Source organism: Solanum verrucosum, unplaced genomic scaffold (genome assembly GCF_900185275.1).
Source record: "Solanum verrucosum unplaced genomic scaffold, falcon-dt-bn FXZP01000280.1, whole genome shotgun sequence".
NCBI lineage: Eukaryota > Viridiplantae > Streptophyta > Magnoliopsida > Solanales > Solanaceae > Solanum > Solanum verrucosum.
The window spans coordinates 1,641,593-1,666,311 of NW_026019982.1; the positions used below are offsets into that span (position 1 = coordinate 1,641,593).

The following is a 24,719-nucleotide window of genomic DNA, read 5'->3' on the forward strand; positions in this document are numbered from 1 at the left end:
AAGTTGAAAGAGTTTCGGTTTCGAATCCCCTAGATATGGAGTCGCCTATGTTAGAGAGCGCTTTACACCCAATATGAGATTTTTCTGTGCAAATTCAAATTAAGTCGGGCTTCAATATGGGTCTGGATGGGAAATCCAAAAAAAATAAAAATCCTCCTAGTCAGTTGTATACTCGTGTAATTTTATTAAAGGAAGAGGATCTACAATGTCTATGAATTCTCGCAAAAGGTGTATTATATTCTCTGTCCATCTATTTTACTAAGAAATAAGAATATTCCTCTAATTATATTTTTGTCTCACTTATGACCAACATCAACATTGAACTTGAAAAGAGCTTATTTAGAATCCACTTAATATTTTTTTTACCGATTCAATTTGAAACTATAACCCTAATAAGTTTACTAACCTGTTTTTTTAACTTACCCACACAAGCTCTTACTAGATTTTTCAATACTTATTCTCTTCAAATTTATATTTTGTGAAAAAAAATTGACCTCCAAAGATATCAAAATAATATAAATCGACCTCCAAAAGTATATAAAAAAATAGAATTACAAAATATCGACCTTCCATGGTAATTTTTTTTATATAATTTAATTTATCAAATTATAATCAATAATAAATGTCACATAAATTTTAAATAAACTTTCTTAAAAATTTAGTGTTAATGGACAATGGTTAGTCTTTTAAGGACATTAGTGTAATATTTAACACTACATTTACCCTATGAATATATTTTTGGCTATACAGAATAGCTGTATAAACCTAATGTGATAGTTTTTGGATTCCGAAATAGTCTATTTTTAATTCTATATATATATATATTTATTTATTTTTATTTTTAAATTAACAATTATTTAGTTTTCAAATATATCAATTTCATTTTTAAAAAATTAAAAAATTATATTCAAATTTACAATCAAAATTATACTATAGCTAATATTAGCACATAAATTGAGACGGGGAGAGGGAGTAGAAGTAGAAGATTTGGCTCTAGATAATATTGGAATCATAAGGGTTGTATGTTAGTTTCGGGGTCGTTTGGTTCGGAAGTTTAAGTTATAATTTTGAGATTATAATGTTGTGTTTGGTTTGTGTATTTTGATTTATGGTATGATTTTGATCCTAAGATTTGAGTTCAAGGATTTCATTTTTTAGTTAAATTACTCTATTAAAGTTATAGTTCTTCTCTTTAGCGAGTTGGGTTAGGAAGCATATTGCAATTTGTTTGAAATTTGTACAGAGAGTAAAAGACTGGATTTTTTTAATTTTTTTTTTTGTTATTTGTTGTAAAAGACAGGATTTTTATCTATTAAGAAGTGTTTTGGGGTCAGGATACTTCATTTTTACATTCTGTTCATATGAATTCAGATAAAGGAATGATGTGGTTTCTGAATAGTTGAGGGAAGTTGTCTTGATTTTTCTTTTATAAGCATATCTGAATTTGAGTTTTGTTTTCCTTGGTAGCTCTATATGGTAGGATCAAGGTCATGTTGAGACTTTAGTCATTTAATGTATGAGTAGTTTTAGGTTTTCTGGTTTATGCTTATGTTGTATTATTGTGATGGTTTTGCTGCTTTTTATGATTTGAGTATATGTAACCCTTAGATATAAAGTTTTATGGCTTATATAGTGTGAAGTGAGGGTTGCTTGTAGCCGACGGTTGAATCTAATGTACTGATAGCACAACACACAGAGGAGTAAGCCCAGTGGCAAATTATTTTGGCTGAAAATGCTTAATATCCTCCATAATGTTTCTGTGCTGAAGAGGGCTTGATTTCTGATCTAACACCAGAAAATTGATTCCAAAGAAGGTATACAAAAAATGTTATGCTATTTATTCTTTCTCCTTTCAAAGGTATACAAAGAAAGAAAGGTTCACTTTCTTTCATTTCAGGGTATAACAAGCCCAAGTATTCAGTTTTTAGATACTTAAATTTTGTCCTGCTCACTTTTTTGCTTAAAATTTGGTTTGAATCTATTTTAAGCTGTATGCTATATATGAGATTTTGGTTTTTGCTCGTGTGCTATTTCAAATGTCGGCTCTTTCAAGGCAACAACTTATCAGTATGTGTAAGTCTGTGCAGATATGTTCCGTTTTTTATCTAAAAACGAAGAGAACTGTTATGAAATTGGTCGAAGAAAATTGGTATATATTTTATGCACTTATCGCATCTGTGTGCAGGTTGTCTTTTGATAGGGGCCTTTCACTTTCAGAATAGCAAATCTGGATTTCTATGTTGTTTCAAAATCTCGGTGTGAAAATGTAATTACATACTTAGTAATGTGAGCCACATTCCACTTAATGGTCCATGAGTTCTGTTGATATTTTTTAGTTACTGATACTTCATACCTTTGTTATGCTTTTTTTTTTCTTGGTTTATGATCTGTCTGTTTGTCTTAGGTCTATGCCTTGGATCTGTAAGCATATACATCTCTTTTTCCGTTGAATATTTATAATCGGCATCCTTTTAATGTTTTGTGCAACAAATAGTTGAGTTTGACACCCAAGGGTGTGATCTAGTGGTCAATGAAGTGGGTTGAGAACCATGAGGTCTCAGGTTCAAATTCCAGTAGAGGCAAAAAAGCTAGGTGATTTCTTCTCATCTGTCCAAGCCTTGGTGGACAAAGTTACTTGGTACTCTGATGGTGGTAGGTGGCATGTATCCCGTGGAATTAGTCGAGTGGGAGCAAGCTGACCCGAACACCACAATTATTCCATAAAATAGAAGAAGATAGTTGAGTTTGCACTTAATTGTTGTATCAGTACTCTTAGAAAATTATTGAATATAGATAGCATTTGCCTATCTTAGAAAATTTTTAATCCAAACTTCAAAAGTTAATTACATTAAAAAATTTCCCAATATGTTTGGTATCATGTTTTATCATCATGAACTGTTATCTCTAAATGGAAATTTTATATGCTGAGATTGATGCACTCTAGGATTTCCTGAATCTGATTAACTTGAGGGATGAAAGGTCTTGTTCCCTTCCTCTTGGTGTGTAGGAATAACATATGCCAGTCCCTCTCTATATATTAATCCTCAATCTGGAATAACCTGTTCTTTCCGAATATGCCAATTTAAGGCTAAAGATTCTTCAGCTCATAGTTTTCAATTTCTCGCACCTTAAAAGTTAAATGTGTAATGATATTTTACAGAAATGAAAATGTATGCAAAACAAAGAAGCTTCATTTTTAATGAAGACCGCTTGAGTAGACTACCAGTACCAGATGCTATCCCTCATCCATATTCTCTCCTTATTGCCATCAAAAGCTGTTGTCAACACAATGTTAATTAGAAGATTTCATCACCTCTAGCCATTCATCCACACACTCACTTTTGATTTTGTTTCCAGAACACGACTGTGACTATTATAGTCAAACTGTTTGTCCTGAGTATGACGAAAGGTTCTTGAATTTCGTTCTTCACGTGCTTCTTCGTAGTAAGAGCCCAAGTCTTCATAAGTTCTGCCTTGATTTTCATTTTAGCTTAACTCATTCAATTCAGCAATGAGTATCCAATTGAACAGACATACGGCAGAATGATTTTTCTGAGGACTGAGAAAAGGATGCTAAAGAAATTGGTACCTGGATCCAGTTTGCATTAAATGAGAATTTGAAGGTCCTTGACTTGTCATTCTTTGTCCATGGTATTTTTGAGCCACATGGTTATATGATCTGTGTAATTGTGTTCTAAGCAGTCCTCATTTGGTTGAACTCCAGTTGGCATTCTGTAAGATAAATACAAAAAAGAGACTTCATCTCACTCTTCTTTTTTGTATTTATCAAAAAAGATAAATACAAAAAAGAAGAGAGATGAATTCTCTTAACAACATTTTCTCTTGATAACGTTATACTAATGGATCAATCGATGGATTATATTCTATATGGTTTCCCAATTCTTGAGGAATTGACGTTGTTGTTTTGCTATGGCCATAGAAGAGTGGTTCTGCTCAATTCGAATTTAAAGACATTGGTACTTGGCATTAGATGGTTTGTAACAAGGACACATGTCTCCTGTCCAACTCCTATCATTAAATATGTTTGAAACTGTGGAGGTCAGAGGTCTTGGATATTACAAATGTTGCATCTATTGTTTAAGTGTCTGCCAATTGTATGGAAGAATTTGACTTCGGAGAGTACAGGGATTACCAAGAGAGGAGAATATTCCTCCAAACAATTGGGGCCAAAAGTCTCAAGCTATGTTCCTGGTTTGCTCTGTATGCACTTCTTCTCTTTTTTCACAACTTCTCTAGTTATAGTTATGATTTCTGACCCTATTGAGAGATAACTTTATAGGTGAATTTACTAACTATGAACTTTTCTATTCAAGAGATAGAATATCAGTACATTTATGGACTAGAGGGGGTATGGTGTTGGATATTGTCTTTAATGCCTCAGGTTTTGGCATCTGGCAATACTTCATGTACAGTGTGCAATCAGTGTTTTAATGCTTTTGTTACTTACCTTGTGGTAGTCAGGACAAGTCCTAGTTGATCATGACTTTGGTTTTGTGCTTCTCTACTTCTCTTAAGAAAAGTTATGAGAAAAGGAAAGCTTTATTTCAATGTCATCAGAATAACCCCCCTCATGCTGTTTTTGTAAAACTCAGAGTGGTAGATAAGTCAATATGATATGTCCTACACCATAGTTGGCATATTTTTGCATGTATATTGTATAGTGAAGCTGTCACATTTTTGTAAAATTCAGAATGGTAGATAATCAGTATGATTTTTTGGTTACTTCTTCAATGCTAGACAGTAAAAACTCAAAAATATAGTGAAGCTGTCATATGACTCTAGGCAACTTCTTCTATGCAATTTAGATGGCTATTTTTTTTTAATTTTTTTTTTGAGAATGGTAAAGTTGTATTCATCAGCAATGAGGGTATGCTGGCAACCAAACAAAAAAAAAATTCAAAGGCCAAGTAGTCATGATTACAAAGAGCCTAGGAAATCTACTAACTGATCTACTTCATATATACCCTCTTCTTTACACCAAAAATATAGAGTCTTAATGTAGTTTTCTTTAACTTTCTGCATTGGGTTAGTAATATTCTTAAAGCACCTATTGTTTCTTTCCTTCCAAATTGACCACCATATGCAAGATGGAACTAGATTCCACCATTTTTTCTGTGTTTTACTCCCCCCTCTTCTCATCCAACAGTTTAGTAGGTCAGCAGTATGCTCAGGCACCACCCAAGGATCTTGAATAATGCTTTGAATCATATACCATATCTGGGAAGTCACTCTGCAGTGAAGGAACAAATGATTGTTTGTTTCCTCCTTCTCATGGCAAAAGAAGCACCTAGAAACAATCTGAAATCCTCTTTTTTTCAGTCTCTCCTGAGTCAGACATGCTCTTCTGCACACTGACCATGTGAAACACTTTATCTTGGTTGGGGTGTTGGATTTCCAAATTTGTTTCCAAGGTCCAAAAATGCCCCCCGGGTGTGTTGCCAGGTCTCTTTTGTACATTCTTCCAACAGAAAATTCCCCATCCCTATCATGTTTCCATCTGATTGCATCAGGATTAGTGTTAAGTCCCGGAAAATCTTCCAACCTTTGCAGTAAATTGGCTACTCTATCCACCTCCCAGTCATTTAAGAGCCTCCTAAGGGTTATATTCCACCCTTGCTAAGACCACATCTCAGCAATAGATGCTCCAGGGTTGTCGCAAAAAGAGTACAAATCTGCAAAGTCCTCCATGAGGGAGTTCTGTCCTATCCACTTGTCTTTCCAAAAAAAGGATCCTAGTCCCTCACCCACCTTGTAGCATATGTTCCTCGCTAGTTTTGGCCACAAATTTCTGATAGACCTCCAAACTGAGACCCCATAGGTGCTGGTCACAGTGTTGGATGTCCATGAATCAGTTTGTCCATACTTGCTAACAATAACATCCTTCCACAGAGCCTGCCCCTCTTTACCAAACCTCCATAGCCATTTTGACAGTAAGCACCTGTTTTGCAGACCTAGATTCTTAATGCCAAGACCTCCTGATTTCTTGCTTAGTTGGGCAGTTTGCCATTTGACCAAGTGAATGCCCTTTCCTTCCTTGTTGCCAACCAAAGAAAATCTCTCCTTAGTTTATCTAATCTATCTTCCACCTTTGCAGTAAGGGGAAGAGAGACATAACATAAGTAGGGAGAGCATCTAAGACAGAATTGATCATTGTTATTCTTCCTCCCAGAGATAGGTATTGTGTCTTCCAGGTGGCTAATTTTTTCTCAGTCTTCTCCACAATTCCATCCCATATTTCTAATTCTTTGTGGTTGTTACCCAATGGCATCCCTAGATATGTAGTTGGGAGATTTTCTATCTTACAACTCAAAATATTTGCTAAACACCGGATGCTAGCTACTTCCTTGACTTGAAACATGCTGCTTTTTCTCCAGTTCACAGAAAGCCCTGACACTGCCTCAAAGATTACTAATATTATTTTGATGAAACACACCTGCTCAGCCTTGGTGTCACAGAAGATCACAGTATCATCTGCATACAGTAATTGACAAATTTGTAGATCTTCCCCGCTTGGTTGCCCACTTTGAATCCTTTTAACCATTTCTTCTGAGAGGCGACCCGTATCATACTATTAAGTCCTTCCATAGCTAGAATAAAGAAGAAAGGAGAAAGAGGATCACCCTGCCTCAACCCCCTTTCTGAGGGAAAAAAACCAGCAGGTTCTCCATTAATCAATATAGAGAACCTGACAGTTTTAATGCAAAATCCTATCCACTTCAGCCATTTCTCTCCAAACCCCATTTGTCTCAGGATATTAATAAGGAAATCCCAATTCACATGATCATAGGCTTTCTCAATATCAAGCTTATACATGATTCCTGGGGTTTCACCTTTAATCCTTGAATCTACACAGTCACTAGCTATTAGAGTTGCATCTAGGATCTGTCTGCCCAGTATGAAGGCCATTTGATGTTTGTTGACTAGCTTGCTGAATAATTTTTTCATTCTTTCTGCCAGAAGCTTGGCAAAAATTTTATAAACTCCACCAATAAGACTTATTGGTCTAAAGTCTCTAAGTTCAGTTGCCCCTGGCTTCTTTGGAATAAGGGCCACATAGGTGGCATTGAGGCTCCTCTCAAACTCGTGTCTTTCATGAAAATGGTTTACTGCATTGATAAAATCAAACTTAAGCACCTCCCAAAAACTCTGAAAAAAACACATGGGGAAGCCATCAGGGCCAGGTGCCTTGTCACTGGCACATGACTTGATGCACTTCAAAACTTCAGCCTCCTCAAAGTGAGTTTGCAACCAATCTCTTTCTTCCTCACTAATTTTCATGGTTCAGTAAGCCGTCTTTGCATCAAATTTGGTTGATGTATTATTTTTTGCTATTGTAAGAACTCCTTGATGACATTCTTTATCATGCCAATTCCTAAGGAAGAGAAACCCTTGTTTTCTTGATCATTTAATAGCATGTTCATAGTGCATAGAATCATTTCCCTTTAGCCATAATCCTTCGCCACCACTATTTACTTATGATCTGAAGTACACTCCAAATTTGTGCATAGTATCAAATGTGTTTGAGCTTAATTTGAACTTAAAAACAATATGTTTTCATGGTCTAGATATGCATTGTTCAACAAAATAGATAGAAGATATTCATGTTTCACATAGCAACAAAAAAATTTGATCAATACGAAAATCTATTTATTTAGTTTCTTTTATCTTTTGTGTTTAATTTTTGTCTGCCTAGGTATTTTCTTCGTGGCAATTGAAAAATCTACCATCTCCGGCCTTCAGAGGCAAATCCCTTCATCTTCAATTGGATTTAGTGAAATGGCACGTACCAGGAATACTGAACTTGCTGAAGCACTGTCCTTGCTTGAAGAATCTTATCATCATAATAACTTCTTATGAATCTACATTCCATGTATGACAAAATTTAATTGTGTTTATTGCTCTTGTTGTTTTATTGCATTCTTTGAATGTTTGATTGGAACTTATTATCAGGGACACTAAAGATTTGGCAACATTTTGCTTTCAGACACTGGTAAGACACTAATCAGAGTTGGTATAACTGGGATGTGTTGAGCACTGACTCTGGCATTTTCCTTTTTTTTTATAATAACATTTTTTTTTTCAAATGTCATAAACATTGTCCCTACTATGAAATGTGTGTGTTTCTCTACTATATGGAAATAGGATGATTTTTCCTAGTCTCCCTCTTCTATTTACTCATTATATTGGGAATCCTGAGAAACCATCAAGTAGAAACATATGATATCGTGTTTTCTAGTTCTCTGTTACTCTCCCAAAAGACAAAAACAGTATTCAAAGTGGAACTAATTTTCTGAACTTGTATGGTTTTATATGGATTGTTTGACAGTAATTATAGATGTGTTCTCATCTTGTGTTACCCTAGCAATTTGTAATTTTTGGTCCCTATCAGTGTCCGTTATATACTTGGGTTGCCGGGTTGGTACAACTCTTGACGGGATATTTTCTCTTGTGCTTATTGTAGAACACACTCTCATGGACTCGCCCATATGAGTTTGATGCGGATGAATATTGGAATATGGTAGATTCTCCTGTCCAGTGCTTGACTCATCACCTCAAGAAGGTGGTGGTAGCTGGTCATGTAATGAAGAAGCAGGTGATTCAGTTTCTGGAATATTTGTTCGAGCATTTCGTGGTGTTAGAGGAAATGAAGATATTCGCGGAAAAGCAGGTATTGACCTTTGGCCCAATTAATTTCTTCAATGATGAAAGCACCATTAGCCTCTTCCTCTGCTGTAGTGCACTTCTACTGAACCCTTCAGACCTATTTGCTTAGATACTTTTAGTTCGAACAGTTTGTTCCTGGATGTCTTTTGCAATAAACAGTTAGTTGTTATCAGTATAAGTAAGTTGAACTCATGATAATACTGTGCACAATGAATTACCTTGCTCTTCTATTCTAATACCAAACTTCTACTTTTCATGGCTTGAGTTTCAAGTTGGCTGCTAGTTCTTGTTTCTGATCCTGCATATCAATCCAAAGCCTATCATTGTAAACTCACACTAGTTAAAGATTTTTTCTCTGAAAGTATCTAACCATTTATAATTCCAAGTTGCTGTCCCACCCCACAATCTTTTTCTGAAAAGTGCATACAAAGAGATAGAGTTAACTTTTATAATCTTGAAAAATAAGGCAGGTCATCCAGTACCATCAGTGGCAGAGTCAAGATTTTTGCTTTTAAGGAGATTCAAAATATAAAGAAGTCAAGGGGATTCAATATATATATACACAACTACATACCCAGTGTAATCCCACAAAGTGGGGTATGGGGAGGGTAAAGTATACAAAGATTTATCCACTACCTTGGAGGTAGAGAGGTTGTTTCCTATAGCCCCTCATCCCAAGGAAAAACAGTCTGAAGCAGTATAGAGAAATAAATAACGGAAATGAAGAAAGATGTGGCAAAATACTATAGACAACCTGACAAATTATCCTAGACAATAGTCATATCAAGATAAAACAATAATCCTAGTGTAAAATATCCACTTAATAAACCAAACTCAAAGGACAAGAAACTACAAAAGTAATACTATGACTAATAGTATAGAAGGATAAGCGAAACATAGCTCAACTATGTCCTCGGTTAGCTGAAGTTGCGTCATGCCCTATCTAATCACTTCTTCCGATATTTCTTCGGCCTACCTTTACCTCAGCACATCTCCTATGCACATGCCCAAACGATCTCAGCCTCATTTCCCGCATTTTGTCTTCTATCGAGTCGATGCCACTTCTAGTATGCCTAGATAGGAAGGTCTGGAGGTCGAGGATTATAGTAGAAGGGTAGTAGGTAGACAAGTGTTGTAGTACTTTTACATTGGAGAGGCAGGGAGCAAGTCTCCTCTTCTCCTTTATTAGCAGTCTTAGCTAGTATTCACATTGTATCTTATCCTTCCCTTTTAGTATTATTTGTTATCTAATTTGCTTTGTTTATCTTGCTATTCTGCTATCATTATTTTCCTTTGTGCTCTACTTTGATTACACTTCTTTTGAGGCCAAGATTCTATTGGAAACAACCTCTCCACCTCACAAAGGTAGTAAGGTGTGGTTACATCCTACCCTCCCTAGACCCATCTACGGGATTACACTGGGTATGTTGTCGTTGTTTGAGGTGAAGAGTGTTGACTCTCTCTAAAATGTGTACTTGGAAGCACGAGAGCTACTTAATTTAGTAATTACTCTATTTCAATATGCTATAACCTTATATTTTAGGTTTTACAGTAAAAAATTTACTGGTAGCTCTGGTAGACTCCTGGCCTGTTGTTGTTTGGTCGAATTGAACCATATTGTCTTCTTTTTAAAGAAAAATATATATGATAGAGAGTGGGGTTAGGAAGTACCTTGCAATTTGCATGGAGACTAAAAGACTGGACCTCTTTTTTAGTTGTAAAAGACAGGATTTCGATCTATTGGGGTGTTGGCCCAGACATCATGGTTATCAAGATAAATAGTATTTGGGGTCAGGGACTCATGGTACCTCATTTTCATACTCTGTTCCCATTTCTATATGATGGAACTAGAACGTTTGTTCCTCTTCAAGGTGAAAATGCAGTTGATTATGGACAAAGGGGTTTTCTTGGATGCTTGTAATTGCCGGAATCAAGGTCAAGCCAGAGGCACTAATATGAATTCTGATAAAAGAATGACGTGTTTTTTTTTAATAGTTGAGGCAGATACCTTGATTATTCCCTTTTCAATTAAATAAGCATTTCTCAATTTGATTTTTGTTTTCCTTGGTAGCTCTATATGGTAGGATCAAGGTCATGCAGAGAGTTAGGTCATTTAATATGAGTAGTTTTAGGTTTCTTGTTATGCTTACGTTGTATTATCGGTCTATTGCAATGGTTGCTGCTTTTTTATGATTGAGTATATAAACCCTTGTGATATAAAGTTTTAGACATATTCTTTTGACTTATTTATTGCGAGTGGGAGTTGCTTGTAGCCGATGGTCGAGTGTAATTTACTGACAACAAAGCACACAATGGAGTAAGCTTAGAGGCAAGACATTTTTGCCGAAAAAGCCTTTTATTCTCTATAAAAGCTTTGTATAACTCTTTAACTTTTATGAAGCAAAATTCATACCGTTTCTGTGCTGAATAGGCAAATCTGTAACTTGTGCTAAAAGAGGGCTTGATTTCTGATCTAAGACTAGAAAATCGATCCTTAAGTAGGTATACAAAAAATGTTATGCTATTCATTCTCTTTCCTTTTAGATAGTTAAATTTATGGCTGGAATGGTTCATCTTTAGTAGGGAGTATTTAGGTTTGGAAAATCTAGGGTTTTGCTTTTTTGTTTCAAATGTTTTTTTTTTAAAGAGAAGAGGTCAGCCGGACACGATCCCGATGACTATTTTATTATAAATAATAAAAGTCTTTAGAATTAATAAAGAAAAAACTAAAAGTAACACTCTGTCTAGTTGAAACTGAAAAGTCTCGAACTTTCCATCGTCTCCATGACCGCCGGTCTTCTTAGTTCCGGTATGGAGATTCCCGATCATTTCTTAGCTTGCTGGCCTTTTTGTAGGCGTTTTGTTGCATTTCCTTTTTTCTTTTCTGCGAAATGTATCTCACGTTTGCTTGTTTATTCCTAGGTTGTTGTAGGCATTGATTCTAGATCTGTTGTTGGTGAAGTTCGTTGTTGTTGAAAGTGATTCCAGATCTACTCTTCTGATGGCTCTGTGTTGATCTTGGCAGTAAGGTATGAATTTTCCTTTTTTAAACCTTTCTTTTTTAATGATGTGCTTCTCGGTATTTTCCATGTACTTGTCCCAATTTTTGTGGTTATTGCTCTTGCTCTGTTCTTCAATCCAATCTTTATGGCTGTTTTTTAAGAGACTCTGGTGGTTGTGGCCTTTTACTGCTTTCCATCGACTTTTGAACAGTGGCATGAGCATCTTACGATGTTGATACCACCACTGCCCAAACTTCGATTTATTCAGTACAGCCCGCCCTTGTATGTGTCTCCTTTTCTGATCCTTCCTTTGTATTGAGATTGTATACCATGTACTTAAATTTCCTTGGTTCTTGTGTTCTGTTTATTTTTGTTTATGTATGATGCATGTGTGCTCCGTTCCTACGAAATTGCGTAAACAGTTAGTCTAAATCATATCCTCGTTGTTCTTCTCCCAAAGGATTTGAACTCGGGGTTCTGGCGTATGAGTTTTCTCTTTCTAGTCCTTTCATTTTTAAAGATATGTTTCTGGTAATTTTTCATGTACTTGACTCGATTTTTGTGGTTGTTGCTTTTGCTCTGTTCTTCAATCCAATGTTTCTGGCTGTTTTTTAATAGACTCTGGTGGTTGTGGCCTTTTACTGTTTTCCATCGACCTTTGAACAGTGAGATGAGCATCTTAAGATGCTGATACCACCACTGTCCCAACTTCGATGTATTCAAATCAGCTTGCCTGTTTTTTGATCCTTCATTTGTATTAAAATTGTATACCTGTATTTAGATTTTTTTTGGTTCTTGTGTACTGTTTTTCTTTGATGTATGATGCATGTGTGCTCTATACCTACAATATTGAGCAAACAGTTAGTGTAAATCGTATCCTCATAGCTCTCCTCCCGAAGGATTTGAACTTGAGGATCCTTTTTCTTTTCCTTCTCTTGACTATCCTTCACTTTCTGCATAGTCTTATTCTTAGGTAGGGCACCAGTAGCTTATCACTATTTATAATTCTCCTGCCTTGGAAATTCCATTTCTTAAAAATTGTTCACTTTAACAGTCCCTTTCTCCAGTGCTAAGTTAGCCATATAGTCTGCCAATTTATTTGCTTCCCTGAGAATGTGAGTTATGATCATTGTTCTGCCTTGCATCTGTTTCCATATCTCCTCCAATGTAGTCACCACTTTCTATGGAATCTTCCAAGTTTTTTCTACAATATTCTTAATTAGTAGAGAATCAGTTTCAATGATCACCCTGTCCAAATGTGCTGTCTCTATGTACTTCAAAGCCCCTAAAATAGCCATGGCTTCTGCTTGTGTATTAATACAGGATAACTCTTCAATCTCCTTAGCTTGTGCCTGTAGTACATCCCCTTTGGTATCTCTTATGCAAAAACCCCCAAGAACTCCTTCCTAGGTTTACTTTAGATGCTCCATCAGTATTAACTTTAACCCATCCTGTGTCAGGTGGTTTCCAAATGACTTTGGTTACCTTGTCTGTGGGACTGTAGGTATATAGAGCCTCCACCATTATACCCCAATTGTTAGGGACATTTCTGCAATTTCTCCTCTTTACTTTTATGAATAAAGCCAGTGTGTGCATGATCTTATATGTCAATCTGTTACTGGGCATCTTCCCTCCATGTCTCAAGGTGTTTCTCCTTTTCCACAATTCCCACAGTATTATAGAAGGAATAGCATGAAATATGTAGTTAATCTAGGGATGAACATTTATGTCCCACCACTTGGAATAATAACATTGTTCTCTGTATTCATTCCTGCTGGTCCATGGAAATATTTTCACACCATTTGAGCAGTTGATGACTGTAGGAACACATGAGCTCTGTTTTCTGTCTTAGGGTCCTCACAGCAATAGCACCTGGAGGGAAATTGAATTCCCCATCTTCTCAATGTATCATCTAGTGGTACTTTTGCTTTCCACAGCTTCCACATAAAAAATGAGATTTTAATAGGCATACCTTTTGTCCATATGTAGTTGTACACCTTATTCACTTCTTGTCTCTGTCTAATATGATGGAAGGCTGAAGTCATTGTAAACTTTCCTGTGGATTCCAGCTTCCAATAAGGTCTGTTCGATTCCTCCTCATACTTTGGTGGGTTAATTTTGTGAAGGATATACTCTACCAGATTTTGAGGGAGTAGATTTCTGAGGTACCGTTCATTCCTTTGTCCTGCTTCTGCCACATCCTTGACCAAGATCAGTGTTTGGTCATAATCTACTCCCGGAGGAATAAGTTTATGAAGTGCTCCCATTCCTGTCCAGTTATCTAGCCAGAAGTATGAATCCCTTGTTTAATTAACCACCAGATTTCAGGTTCTATCTCCTCTCTGACTTTGATCATTTTCTTCCATATGTAAGTGCTTGTCTTGGCTTGTACCACCACTAGATTGTGTATTTTTAGATACTTGTTGGTCGTGTAACTTCTCCACAATGATTCTTTAATCCTTATGTTCCACCATAGCTTTGCAAATGAAGCTCTAGACACATTTTGTAAACTTTTGAAACCCATTCCTTCCTCTTCTTGTGGATGACATAAGATTGTCCAAGTGGCCCTGTGTCTACTAGAGTTTCCAACTGAGTTGCTTCAAGAACTTGGCAAACAGTCTGTGAAGTTGAGTTGTGACTACTGCAGGGGGTCACATGCTGATAGCAAATGGATGGCACTCTGCAGGACTGATCTAATCAGGGTTGTCCTTTCTTCTACGGATAAGAGCTTTCCGGTCCAGGAACTTAATCTATTTTGAACTTTATCCAGCAATTCTTTGTAAAAAATATTTGTGTTTTGCTAAAGTATATTGGTACTCCCAAATAGGTAAAAGGAAACTCTTTTCTTGGGATCGTGGTCACTGAATATACCTGCTCCACCAACCTTTGGGGGGTCAGATGGTGCATGAAAACTGCACTCTTGTCTTTGTTGATAAGCTGCCCACTCACCTTTTCATAATTTGCTAGAGTATTCATTCATAATCAGTTCTAAAGAATACCTGTCAGCTGAAGCAAATATAATTGTGTCATCTGCATTGGCTAGGTGATTCACATAGGGACTCCACTTTGGCGTTCCATATTCCTTGTATCTATCATTATAGTGCAATGCATTTACTGCTCTGGATAAACACTTAGCAGCCAATTTGAATAATGTAGGTGATAGGGGATCTCCATGTTTCACACCCCTGGAAGATTAAGAATCTTTGAAGTTGTCCATTAACTAGTATTGAGTACCAGTTATTAGACACTATCCTGTATACCATATCAAACAAGGACTCTCCAAATCCCATTTTTCTCAACACCTTAGTCAAGAAAAGCCATGATGCTCTGTCATACGCTTTTGTCATGGCTTAATAACAATATTAGCGGACTTTTCCCTTATTCTGATATGATGAATTATTCTTGCACTTGTAGGATGTTTTCTACGATACTCGTGCCTCTAAAAAGCCTGACTCTTGTGGAGATATCAATGTAGGAAGGAGCTTTACCAATCTATCATGAATGATTCTGGAGAAAACCTTGCTAGTGAAATTGCTTAAGCTAATAGGTCTCAAGTCTGAAAAAGTAGTGATGTCTTTCTTCTTAGGGATTAATACCAGATTTTACAGTTTATGTACCTTGGTACTTCATGGACACAGAAAAATGACTTCACCATCTTTGTCATAGCTTTGGCAATTATGTTCCAGCAAGCCTGAGATCTTTTTCCTGTATATTCATCTGGTCCTCCTGCATGTCTGAATTTAATCCAAACACTGTATTTTTTATTTCTTCCTTGTTTGGCATTTCAATAATCTGTGCATTCTGATCATCTGTTATCATTCTTGGGATATATTCTAGCATCTCAAAACTAGTATTGAGATTATCTGGTCTGTATAAAATCTGATAGCTTCCTGTGCGATGTCCTCCTCACTATCCAGCCACACTCCTCTGTCATCTTGTATTCTCTGTGACTTCAATCTTCTCCTTTTTTCCATTAACATATGTGTGGAAAAATTTAGTATTTCTATCCCCATCTGCAAACCATTGCATTTCTGCCTTTGTTTCCAGAAATTTTCTTCCACAGTATAGAACTTGATTAGATTTGCTTGTACCTTCTGCAGTTTTTTCTCTGTTTGTGTTCGTTGGGTGTGTCTCAAATTCCTTTTCATGAACCTGCACCACTTCCTCCAAAGAGGCTATCTGTTTGAAGATGTCTGCATATGTATCCCTACTCCATTTTTGATAATGCTCTACTCACCTTCTTCAGCTTATTATGAAAGTTGAAAAAGGGGTCAGAACTGTGCACTTCCTGCCAATTGTCTTCAACTAATTTCTGTAATGTCTCATACTCCACATAAAAGTTCAAAAATCTGAATGTTTTCCTGATTAGCCTGTCTTCTGATTTGGTTGTTAAGATTAATGGAGAATGATCAGATCCTTGCTTAGTGAGGTGTTCTACTTCCAAGTTGGGGAATAGATTTTGTAAAGCTTGATTACCCAAGCATCTATCCAGTCTTTAAAAAATGCAAGTTGCAACTTGCATCTGTTCTTCCATTCCACCAAGTGTACATGCTTCCTTTGAAACCCAAATCAGCTAGTTGACAAGTGTTTATACAATGAATGAAATCTTTAGTTTCATTGTATTGAGCTGGTAGACCCCTAAGCTTCTCCATATCATCTGTTTTCATATTGAAATTTCCTACTACTACCCGTGGAAGAGTCATGTTTGTTGCAATATCATGTAAGTCATCCCACAAGGCAATTCGTGTGTGTCTATTAGTACTGGCATACACTATTGTAACCTGTGTTTCCTGTCCATCATCATTGTCTGTGAGTTTGAAGGATAACGATTGTTTTGTATCAATTTGCACTTCCATCTGGAATCTGTCTTCTATAAAGAGCCATATTTCCCCCTTCAATTTATGGCAGGTTGTTCCTATATTTAGCCATAGTCTATACATGTCAATGTTCCTATGATGTTGAAATGGTTCCAGTGAAGCTGTGATGTTGAAGTGTTTTTGTCTGCTCAATATCACTACTCTTTCAAAAGCCTGTTGTGTACTAACAGACCTTATATTCCATATAAGTGAGCAATTCATTGAGAATTGGTTTTGGCGAGGGTTGTCCTTGTTAGTATACCTTTTTTAGGAGGTACACTTTTATCTCTGCTTTTAGTGATTTTCCTTTCCTTCTTTACCTTAGCAATCTGTCTAGGAGATAAATCTCTTTTGTTGTTTGTCTGTATTGTATCTACAGAGTGTTTTGGATAATCATCATCTCCAATATCTGCCACTTTTTCATGATCTTCTTGTTCCCCTTTTTCTTCTGATGTTGTCTCTGTATTTTATCTTTTGCTGTTGGCATTGTCCTGATTACCCTGAATTGTGTCTGTCACTGCTGATGTACCTGTCTCTATTGAATCTGCAGATTCCTGTTCTTCCTGTGTTGTTGGCTGGTTGTCATCTGGAGGCTCTTTGGGGGGTGTGCATCTCTCCTGTGCTTTCTGAACTTGGTGGTATTGGTCTATGTTTTGATTATTGTTTTGTATGCTTTGATTCTCCATATTTTCTGATTTTTTTTCCTGTGAATTATGTTGTAAGCCTTGTGTCTCTTGATTGTTTATGGGTTGTGTGGAAGTGTTTGTAGTAGATTAATTACAGTGTTATTAAAAGTGAACGTTCCATTGCATAAAGCGAGAAGCAAAGCGAAGCGAAGCTGTATCCTTTTTTGCAGTGAAGCGAAGCTATGGTAAAGAAGTAAGCGCTTCAGTCCCAGAAGCGAGAAGCGATACTTCAGTAAAAGCGAGAATTTTTCTCGCTTTTCTGCTTAAGTGAGGTCGACAGAACGAGGGCTTTTTTTTTTTTTCGTAAAACACTTTTTGCCTTCTTTCCAAACATTTCCCTCTATTTCACTTCTCTTGTTGTGACACTCTTTAAAGTGACTGCAAGTTAAGTTTTTCATCTCTTCTTCTTTTCTTTGTTTCTCTGGCTACTGTGTTTTTTCCAACTTGCAGTATGCAATTTTCCCTGTTTTGTTTTTTCCTGTTTTGCAATATAATCTTCTCTGTTTTTTTCTTTCAGTTTCACAATTTTTTTTTCTCTGCTTTGTATTGCTTTCTCTGTTATGCTCTGTTTTTGGTCCATATTCTGCAATTTTCCCTCTGTTTTTTTTTTTTTTTGGCTCCGTTTCTGTTTTCACTGTTCCTTTTTTTTTTTGGTAGTAAATTATATTTACTTTTTTATTTAAGGATTGAAAGATTTGCTATATATGTTATTTCTATTGAATTCTTGGTTATTTATCTATGCATATTTGATATTTTTTGTTTTTGTACTAAATAGTGGTTTAGTTGAAAAAGGTGTGCGCTTCGCTTCACGCATCTCGCTTCGGTGAAGCTAGCCCTTGTCGCTTCTTTTTTTTTTTTGCTTCTCGCTCTCCAAAACACTGAGATTAAATAACTCTGATTGGGTTTCGTATTTGCTTGTCTGTTATCTTTGTTGCCTCTTCTTTCTGTCCTTTATTTGCCGCAACGTTTATGTCTCTATTTTTCCAAAAGATGCTTCTACCCATGGCTTTGTTGTCTTCTTCCTTTTAGAATTGTAGTCATGCGGAGCTTCCTTTGTCATCTCTTTTCCTTCTTCCTGTTTGTCCTCTATATGGTCTACAAGGGCCTCATATTTGTTAGTATTACTAGCTGCTTTCCCTTTGATATCATTGGTCGGCTGATTAACTTTGTGTTGTTCTTGTCTTTCCTCTTGTTCCTTTTGGGTGAGTTCTTGTTGCTTGCCCTTATTCTTCCTATTTTGAACCACATTCCAGTTATGATGGATTGATCCTCCATTCTTGTAAACTCCATTCAACTTTGGTGCGCCAGTTGATTGATTCTCTTTATTTTCCTCACCCTTTGCCTTGTCTTTGAAAGTTTTCTTCTTATCCTCTTGTTTATGTAACATCCGACATCCTTGGATATCATGGCCTTGGAGTCTACAATGTGTGCAATACTTCGGGAGATAGCTCTGCCATTTAGATCTCACTGTTTCGGTGTCTTCTTCTACACGGTTTATTTGGATTCTCTTAAGAATTTCTTTGAGTAGATCGACTTCCACTTTCACCTGAGCACAACTAGGTCTAATTTGGTTATTTGTGGCTTTGTCAATCACTAGGGGTTTACCCACTGCGTTTGCCAATAGAGAACATAAATTCTTTGTCAAATAGGTTTGCAGGCAATCCTAGGATTGATATCCATGCAATTGTAATGGTTGTTTCTTCCTCTTAAACCAAGGATCCCACTTCAAAAACCTCAATGGCTAATATATATTCCTTACTCTTAATTCACATGCTTTGGACATTAACGTCGCATAGTCCTCCAGTTGGGAAAGTTTTATCAAAATGTGTCTATCTTCTCGAAAACCAATATTACATGGTCCCTTGATCTCCAAATTGAATTGGAATTGCCTTCCTCAACTCATATAAATCTGTACGGCCATAGGAGAATTTTGCTACCAATGCGAATTGTAAATTTAGCCTTACAATTAATCTATTGAATTCCTTTGTGGTCCACATTGTCGTTGGTTCGCCATGCAAGAAGGTGATTGGTTTGATAATCGTAGGCTCTTCCTCTTGTTGTAGCAGGGTATTGTGCAAAACATCAGCATAATTGAAGGCATTGGTGTTGGCGTTTGGGAATGGATTGCTGTAGTGGGAAGACCAGCTTCGGAGTTTGGGTAGGGTTGGCCGCTGGCTGATGAGGCCATTCATGGTGGTTGGGAGATAGGTTTTCAGAGAGCATTTTCCCCTTTCCATTATGTTGAATACATTTAAGTACACACCTCCCTTTAAAGTGATGTGAGCAAGAATTGAACCTGCAACCTCTTTGACATGTTGAATCTGGAAATGAGAATCTTTCTTTGATTCAACTTGTATTGCATCTTTCTATAACCAACGTATCTTGGGATCCTTTCTTTTCTAGGTATAAAATACCCAAATATTCTGCTTTTAAGATAGTTAAATTTTGTCTTGTTCCCATTTTCGGTTAAAATTTGGTTTGGATCTTGTTGAGAATACAATTACATAATAAAGTGTGCTTTCCCTAACATCTTAAACTTTTAGATGAGATGGTCACACACTTCAACATTGTATCAGAGTAGGCAGAGGTCCTGAGATTGAATCTCACTACCACCCATATCAAAAAAGAATTTCAACGTGCTTGACTCATGAAAAAGAATCTGTCCCGCACGTGAGGAGGCGTGTTGAGAATACAATTACATAATAAAAGTGTGCTCTCTTTAACAACTTAAGTTTTTAGATAAGATGGTCACACATTTTAACAAATCTACTGTAAGCTCCATGCTATATATGAGATTTTGGTTTGTGCTCGTATACTATTTTGAATAGTGGCTCTTTCTAGGCAACAAATTATCGATATGTCTAAATATGTGCAAGTATGTGCCATTACTGATCTAAGAGCGAAGAGATCTGTTCAGAAACTGGTATACATCTCATGCACTTATCGCATCTGTGTGCAGGTTAACTCTTGTTAGGTGCCATTCAGAATAGAAAATCTGGATTTCTATGTTGTTTTCAAATTTTTGGATCTCGAAATGAAAATGTAGTTATGTAACTTTATAATGTGAGCTACATCGCTACATAATGGTCCATGAGTTCTGATGATATTTTTTAGGTTAGATACTAGAGACTTGTTAAGGTTTCAAGAGGAAGGGTTGCTTGTCAAGCTAGCCTATATATGTATAATAATAATAATAAATTTCTTTCTATTTTATTTTATTATATAAGAAAAATGGAAATATTTACTTTTTTTTTTCAACAGCTCCTTCTTCTTTGTCAATACTGATAATGACCTATGTGTTTGCCTACTTTACTTATTAAAGGTAGTGACAATGGGTTATTCAAACAAAAAGAAAAGGCCCCTACTCAGTTTCGCAAGCCTTTGTCATTGTTTGGTTTATGATCTGTTTGTTTGTCTTTTAGGTCAATGCCTTTGATGTGTGTATACATTTCTTTTTCCATTTGAAATTTTTTTAAGCGGCATCCTTTAGACGTTTTAAAAGTTATTATTAGTATCAGTTTTATTTTATTAATTATGATGATATGATATGAACTCAAATGAAGAATTAAGTATTTTGGGTCTATTATCTAAGGAAATGGAGGATCAATGAGGATGTCACACTTCATATTAGAACATGGGTAGATGAAATGGAGGTTCGTATTTGGTGTCTTATGTGATAAGAATGTTTCATTGAGACTTTAAGGTAAGCTCAATAGAGTGGTGGTTAGACCAACTATGTTGTACATTGTACAGAGATGAGTGTTGGCCAGTCAAGAACTCTCAAGTTCAGAAGATGAAAGTAGCAGAAATGAGGATGCTTGGATGGATATGTGCGCATATTAGGAGAGATACGATAGGGAATGAAGATATACAGGGCAAGGTGGGGGTGACATCCATGGCAGACAAGATGCTCGAAGTGAGACTGCGATGATTTGGGCATGTGAAGAGGAGGAGCACAGATACCCCAATAAGAAGGTGCGAGAGGTTGAAAATGATAGGTCTAAGGAGAGGTAGAGGTAGACCGAGGAAAAATTGAGGAGAGGTGATTACACAAGACATGTCACATCTTCAGCTCACCGAGGACATGACCCTAGATAGGAGAGCATGGAGGTCGAGGATTAATGTAGACTGTTAGTTGGTAGTCGAGCAACCTCTTCCTAGTAGAGCAGGGATCTAGGCTGGAGCACCTATATACTTAACAATATTGTTATTATGCTAGCATTATCTTATTCTTCATTTCTATTACTATTGTTGTCACTTTTACTTTGGCCATCTTTTGTTTTGTTCAAACCTGTTCTGGGAAATGATTTTCTTGAGCCGGGGGTCTATTGGAAACCACCTCTCTATCCACAAAGATAGGGGTAAGGTCTGCATCTTACCCTCCCCAAACCCCACTTATGGGATTGGGTATGTTGTTGTAGGATACTAGGATACATATAGCTGACCTCAACTTGTTCAACTTGTTTGGGGCTGAGACGTAGTTGTTGTATCCTTTTGATGTTTTGTGTAAGAGATAGTTGAGTTTACACTTGTTTGTTATATAAGTGATTACTCTTAGAAAGTTATTAAATTTAAGATTGTATTTTCTTGTCTTAGAACTTCTTTTCAATTTAAACTTTATGATTAATTACTTCAAAAAACTTCCTAATATGATTGATCTTATGCCTTATCATCATGAACTGTTATCTCTAAATGGAAATTTGATATGCTGAGATTGATGCACCCTAGGATTTCCTCAATCTGATTAACTTGAGGGGATGAAAAGTTTTGTTCCCTTCTTCTTGGTTTGTAGGAATAACATATGCCAGTCACTCTCTATAGATTAATCCTCAATCTGGAAAAAACTGTTCTTTCTGAATATCCCAATTTAAGGCTGAAGATTTTCTTCAGCTCATAGTTTTCAATTTTTCGCACCTAAAATGTGTTGTGATGTTTTACAGAAATGAATATGTCTGCAAAACAAAGAAGCTGTGTTTTTAACGAAGACCGCTTCAGTGGACTACCAGATGCCATCCTCATCCATATTCTCTCCTTATTGCCATCAAAGGATGTTGTCAACACAATGTTAATTAGAAGATTTCATCACCTCTGGCCATTCATCCACACACTCAATTTCGATCAATGCATGTGGCCGGGGCACATATGTGGCAGCTATGCTCGAGCTAGTCGCCCAATCTATGATGAGAAGTATGTTAACTTTGTTCGTCATGTGCTTCTTCTTCATAAGGGCCCAACTATTCATAAGTTCTGCCTTAAGTTTCATTTTAGATCATTTTATGAATTTTGGCAAAGAACATCCGGCAGAACAGACATATGGCATTATGATTTCCTGAGGAGTGAGAAAAGGATGGCTAATGAAATTGGTGCCTGGATCCAGTTCGCACTAAATAAGAATTTGGAGGTCCTTGACTTGTCTTTCTATGAGCATGGTACAGATCAGCCACAAGCTTTTTATGATCTGCCTAATTGTGTTCTAAGCAGTCCTCATTTGGTTGAACTCCGGTTGACATACTGTAAGATAAATTTAAAAAGGAAGAGTGAGCTCAAGTCTCTAAAAACATTATATCTTGATAATGTTATGCTAATGGATCAGTCAATGAATTATATTCTATCTGGTTGCCCGATGCTTGAGGAATTGACGCTGCAGCTTTGCTATTGCCGTAGAAGCGTGGTTCTGCTCAATTCAAATTTAAAGACATTGAAGCTTGACATTAGATGGTTTCAACCAAGGATACATGTCTCCTGTCCAACTCTCCTATCATTCGATATGTCTGGAGCTGTGGAGGTGCTGGATATTGCAAATGTAGCATCTATTGCTGAAGTATCTGTCAAGCGTAATCTAATATTTGACTTCAATGAGGACAATAATTACCAAAACTTGAGAATATTCCTCCAAACATTTAGCAGGGCCAAAACTCTGAAGCTATGCTCCTGGCTTGCTCTGGTACACACTTTTTCTCTTTCTTCATAACTTCTCCAGGTATAGTTATGATTCCTGACTCTATTGAAAGATAACCTTTAGGGTGATATACTAACTATAAACTGGATTAGAGGGGTTATGGTGTTGGGTTTTGTCTTTAACGTCTCAGACTCAGGCATCTGTCAATATTTCATGTACATTGTGCAATCAGCTTTTTAAGGCTTTTGTTACTTACCCTGTGGTAGTCAGCACAAATCCTTGTTCATTAAGATCAATACAAAAATCACTATTTATTTTGTTTCTTGAACTCATATGTTTAATTTTTGTCTGCATAGGCATTTTCTGTGTGGCAGTTGAACAATCTACCATCTCCAACCTTCAGCTGCAAATCCCTTCATCTTCAATTGGATTTTGTGATATGGCACCTACCAGGAATACTGAACTTGCTGAAGCACTGTCCTTGCTTGGAGAATCTTATCATCGAAATTACTTCTTACGATGGATTTACACCCTATGTATGACAAATTTTAATTGTTTTATTGCTCTTGTTGCTATCTGTGCTTTGCAATGTTTGTTTGGACAGTACACTAACCAGATTAGGTATGATTGGGATATCATGTTTTCTAATTCTATTTTCTTCTCCAAAAGATAAACAACAGTTTTTAAGGTGGAAACTTAATTTTCAGAACTTGTATGGTTTTATATATATTGTTTGACAGTAATCTAGATGTGTTCTCATCTTGTGTTACCCTAGCAATTTGTATTTTTTAGTCCTATTCAGTGTCTGTTATTATTGGGTTGGTACAACTCTTAATGTGGAGATTTTCTCTTGTGCTTATTTTAGAACGCACTCTCCTGGATTCACCTATATGAGTTTGATGCTGGTGAATATCGGAGTATGGTAGATGTTCCTGTCCAGTGCTTGATTGATCACCTCAAGACGGTGGAGGTAGCTGGCTTCGTAATGGAGAGACAGATGATTCAGTTTCTGGAATATTTGCTCGGGCATTCCATGGTGTTACAGAAAATGAAGATATTTGCAAAAAAGAAAACCTCTGGTAAGGCTTATGAAACCTCTAACCCAAATAGTCTTACATCTGGTAAGGCTCATGAAACCTCTGACCCAAATAGTCTTACGTCTGATAAGGCTCATGAAACCTCTGACCCAAATAGTCTTACGTCTGATAAAGCTCATGAAACCTCTCACCGAAATAGTCTTACATCTGATAAGGCTCATGAAACCTCTGACCCAAATAGTCTCAAGTCTGATAAGGCTCATGAATATAAAGAGAGGCTTCTGAATGCACCAAAAGCCTCTGCCGCTGCTGCAGTGTTCTTCTACTGAGGTGAACCCTTCAGACGTATTTAATTAGATGCTTTTAGTTCGAACAGTTTGTTTCTGGGAACTCTCTTGCAATAAACAGTTAGCTGTTATTGTTATAAGTTGTAAAACTCCTGATAACAATATGCACAATGAATTGTGCTGTGGACACAGTTTCCTGCATTTTCTGTAATAACTGTTGAACGGTTTTCCTGTTGGATGTTATGAAGTTTTTCTGTGAAATTTCAT

General features: G+C 36.5%; 1 protein-coding gene, 1 long non-coding RNA gene and 1 pseudogene across 2 annotated transcripts; 2 read left to right on the forward strand and 1 right to left on the reverse strand.

The window, feature by feature from the left end:
• The first annotated feature begins 2,363 nt into the window (after positions 1 to 2,363).
• Positions 2,364 to 3,812, forward strand: LOC125817330 (F-box/FBD/LRR-repeat protein At4g00160-like; annotated as a pseudogene).
• Positions 3,813 to 11,607: 7,795 nt separating this feature from the next.
• LOC125817327 (putative F-box protein At1g49610) lies at positions 11,608 to 24,707 on the forward strand. The gene is made up of 7 exons (XM_049496854.1): positions 11,608 to 11,714; positions 12,354 to 12,424; positions 17,094 to 17,145; positions 22,169 to 23,173; positions 23,485 to 23,664; positions 23,994 to 24,202; positions 24,371 to 24,707. Exons 2-7 carry the CDS (start codon positions 12,372 to 12,374, stop codon positions 24,492 to 24,494), a joined length of 1,623 nt encoding a protein of 540 aa, XP_049352811.1. The 5' UTR covers positions 11,608 to 11,714; positions 12,354 to 12,371; the 3' UTR covers positions 24,495 to 24,707.
• LOC125817331 (uncharacterized) lies at positions 24,102 to 24,503 on the reverse strand. Its single transcript, XR_007442287.1, has 3 exons — positions 24,392 to 24,503; positions 24,245 to 24,349; positions 24,102 to 24,202 (listed from the first exon to the last, which is right to left on the reverse strand). It is a non-coding gene; the product is annotated as an uncharacterized LOC125817331 (long non-coding RNA).
• Positions 24,708 to 24,719: the final 12 nt, after the last annotated feature.

Coding starts and splice junctions, on each gene's coding strand:
- LOC125817327 (XM_049496854.1), top strand. CDS start 12,372: ATGCTGATACCACCACTGTCCCAACTTCGATGTATTCAAATCAGCTTG. Junction 12,425..17,093: donor ATTCAAATCAGCTTGCCTGT/TTTTTGATCCTT, acceptor TTGAATCTGCAG/ATTCCTGTTCTTCCTGTGTT. Junction 24,203..24,370: donor ATATTTGCAAAAAAGAAAAC/CTCTGGTAAGGC, acceptor AAATAGTCTTAC/ATCTGATAAGGCTCATGAAA.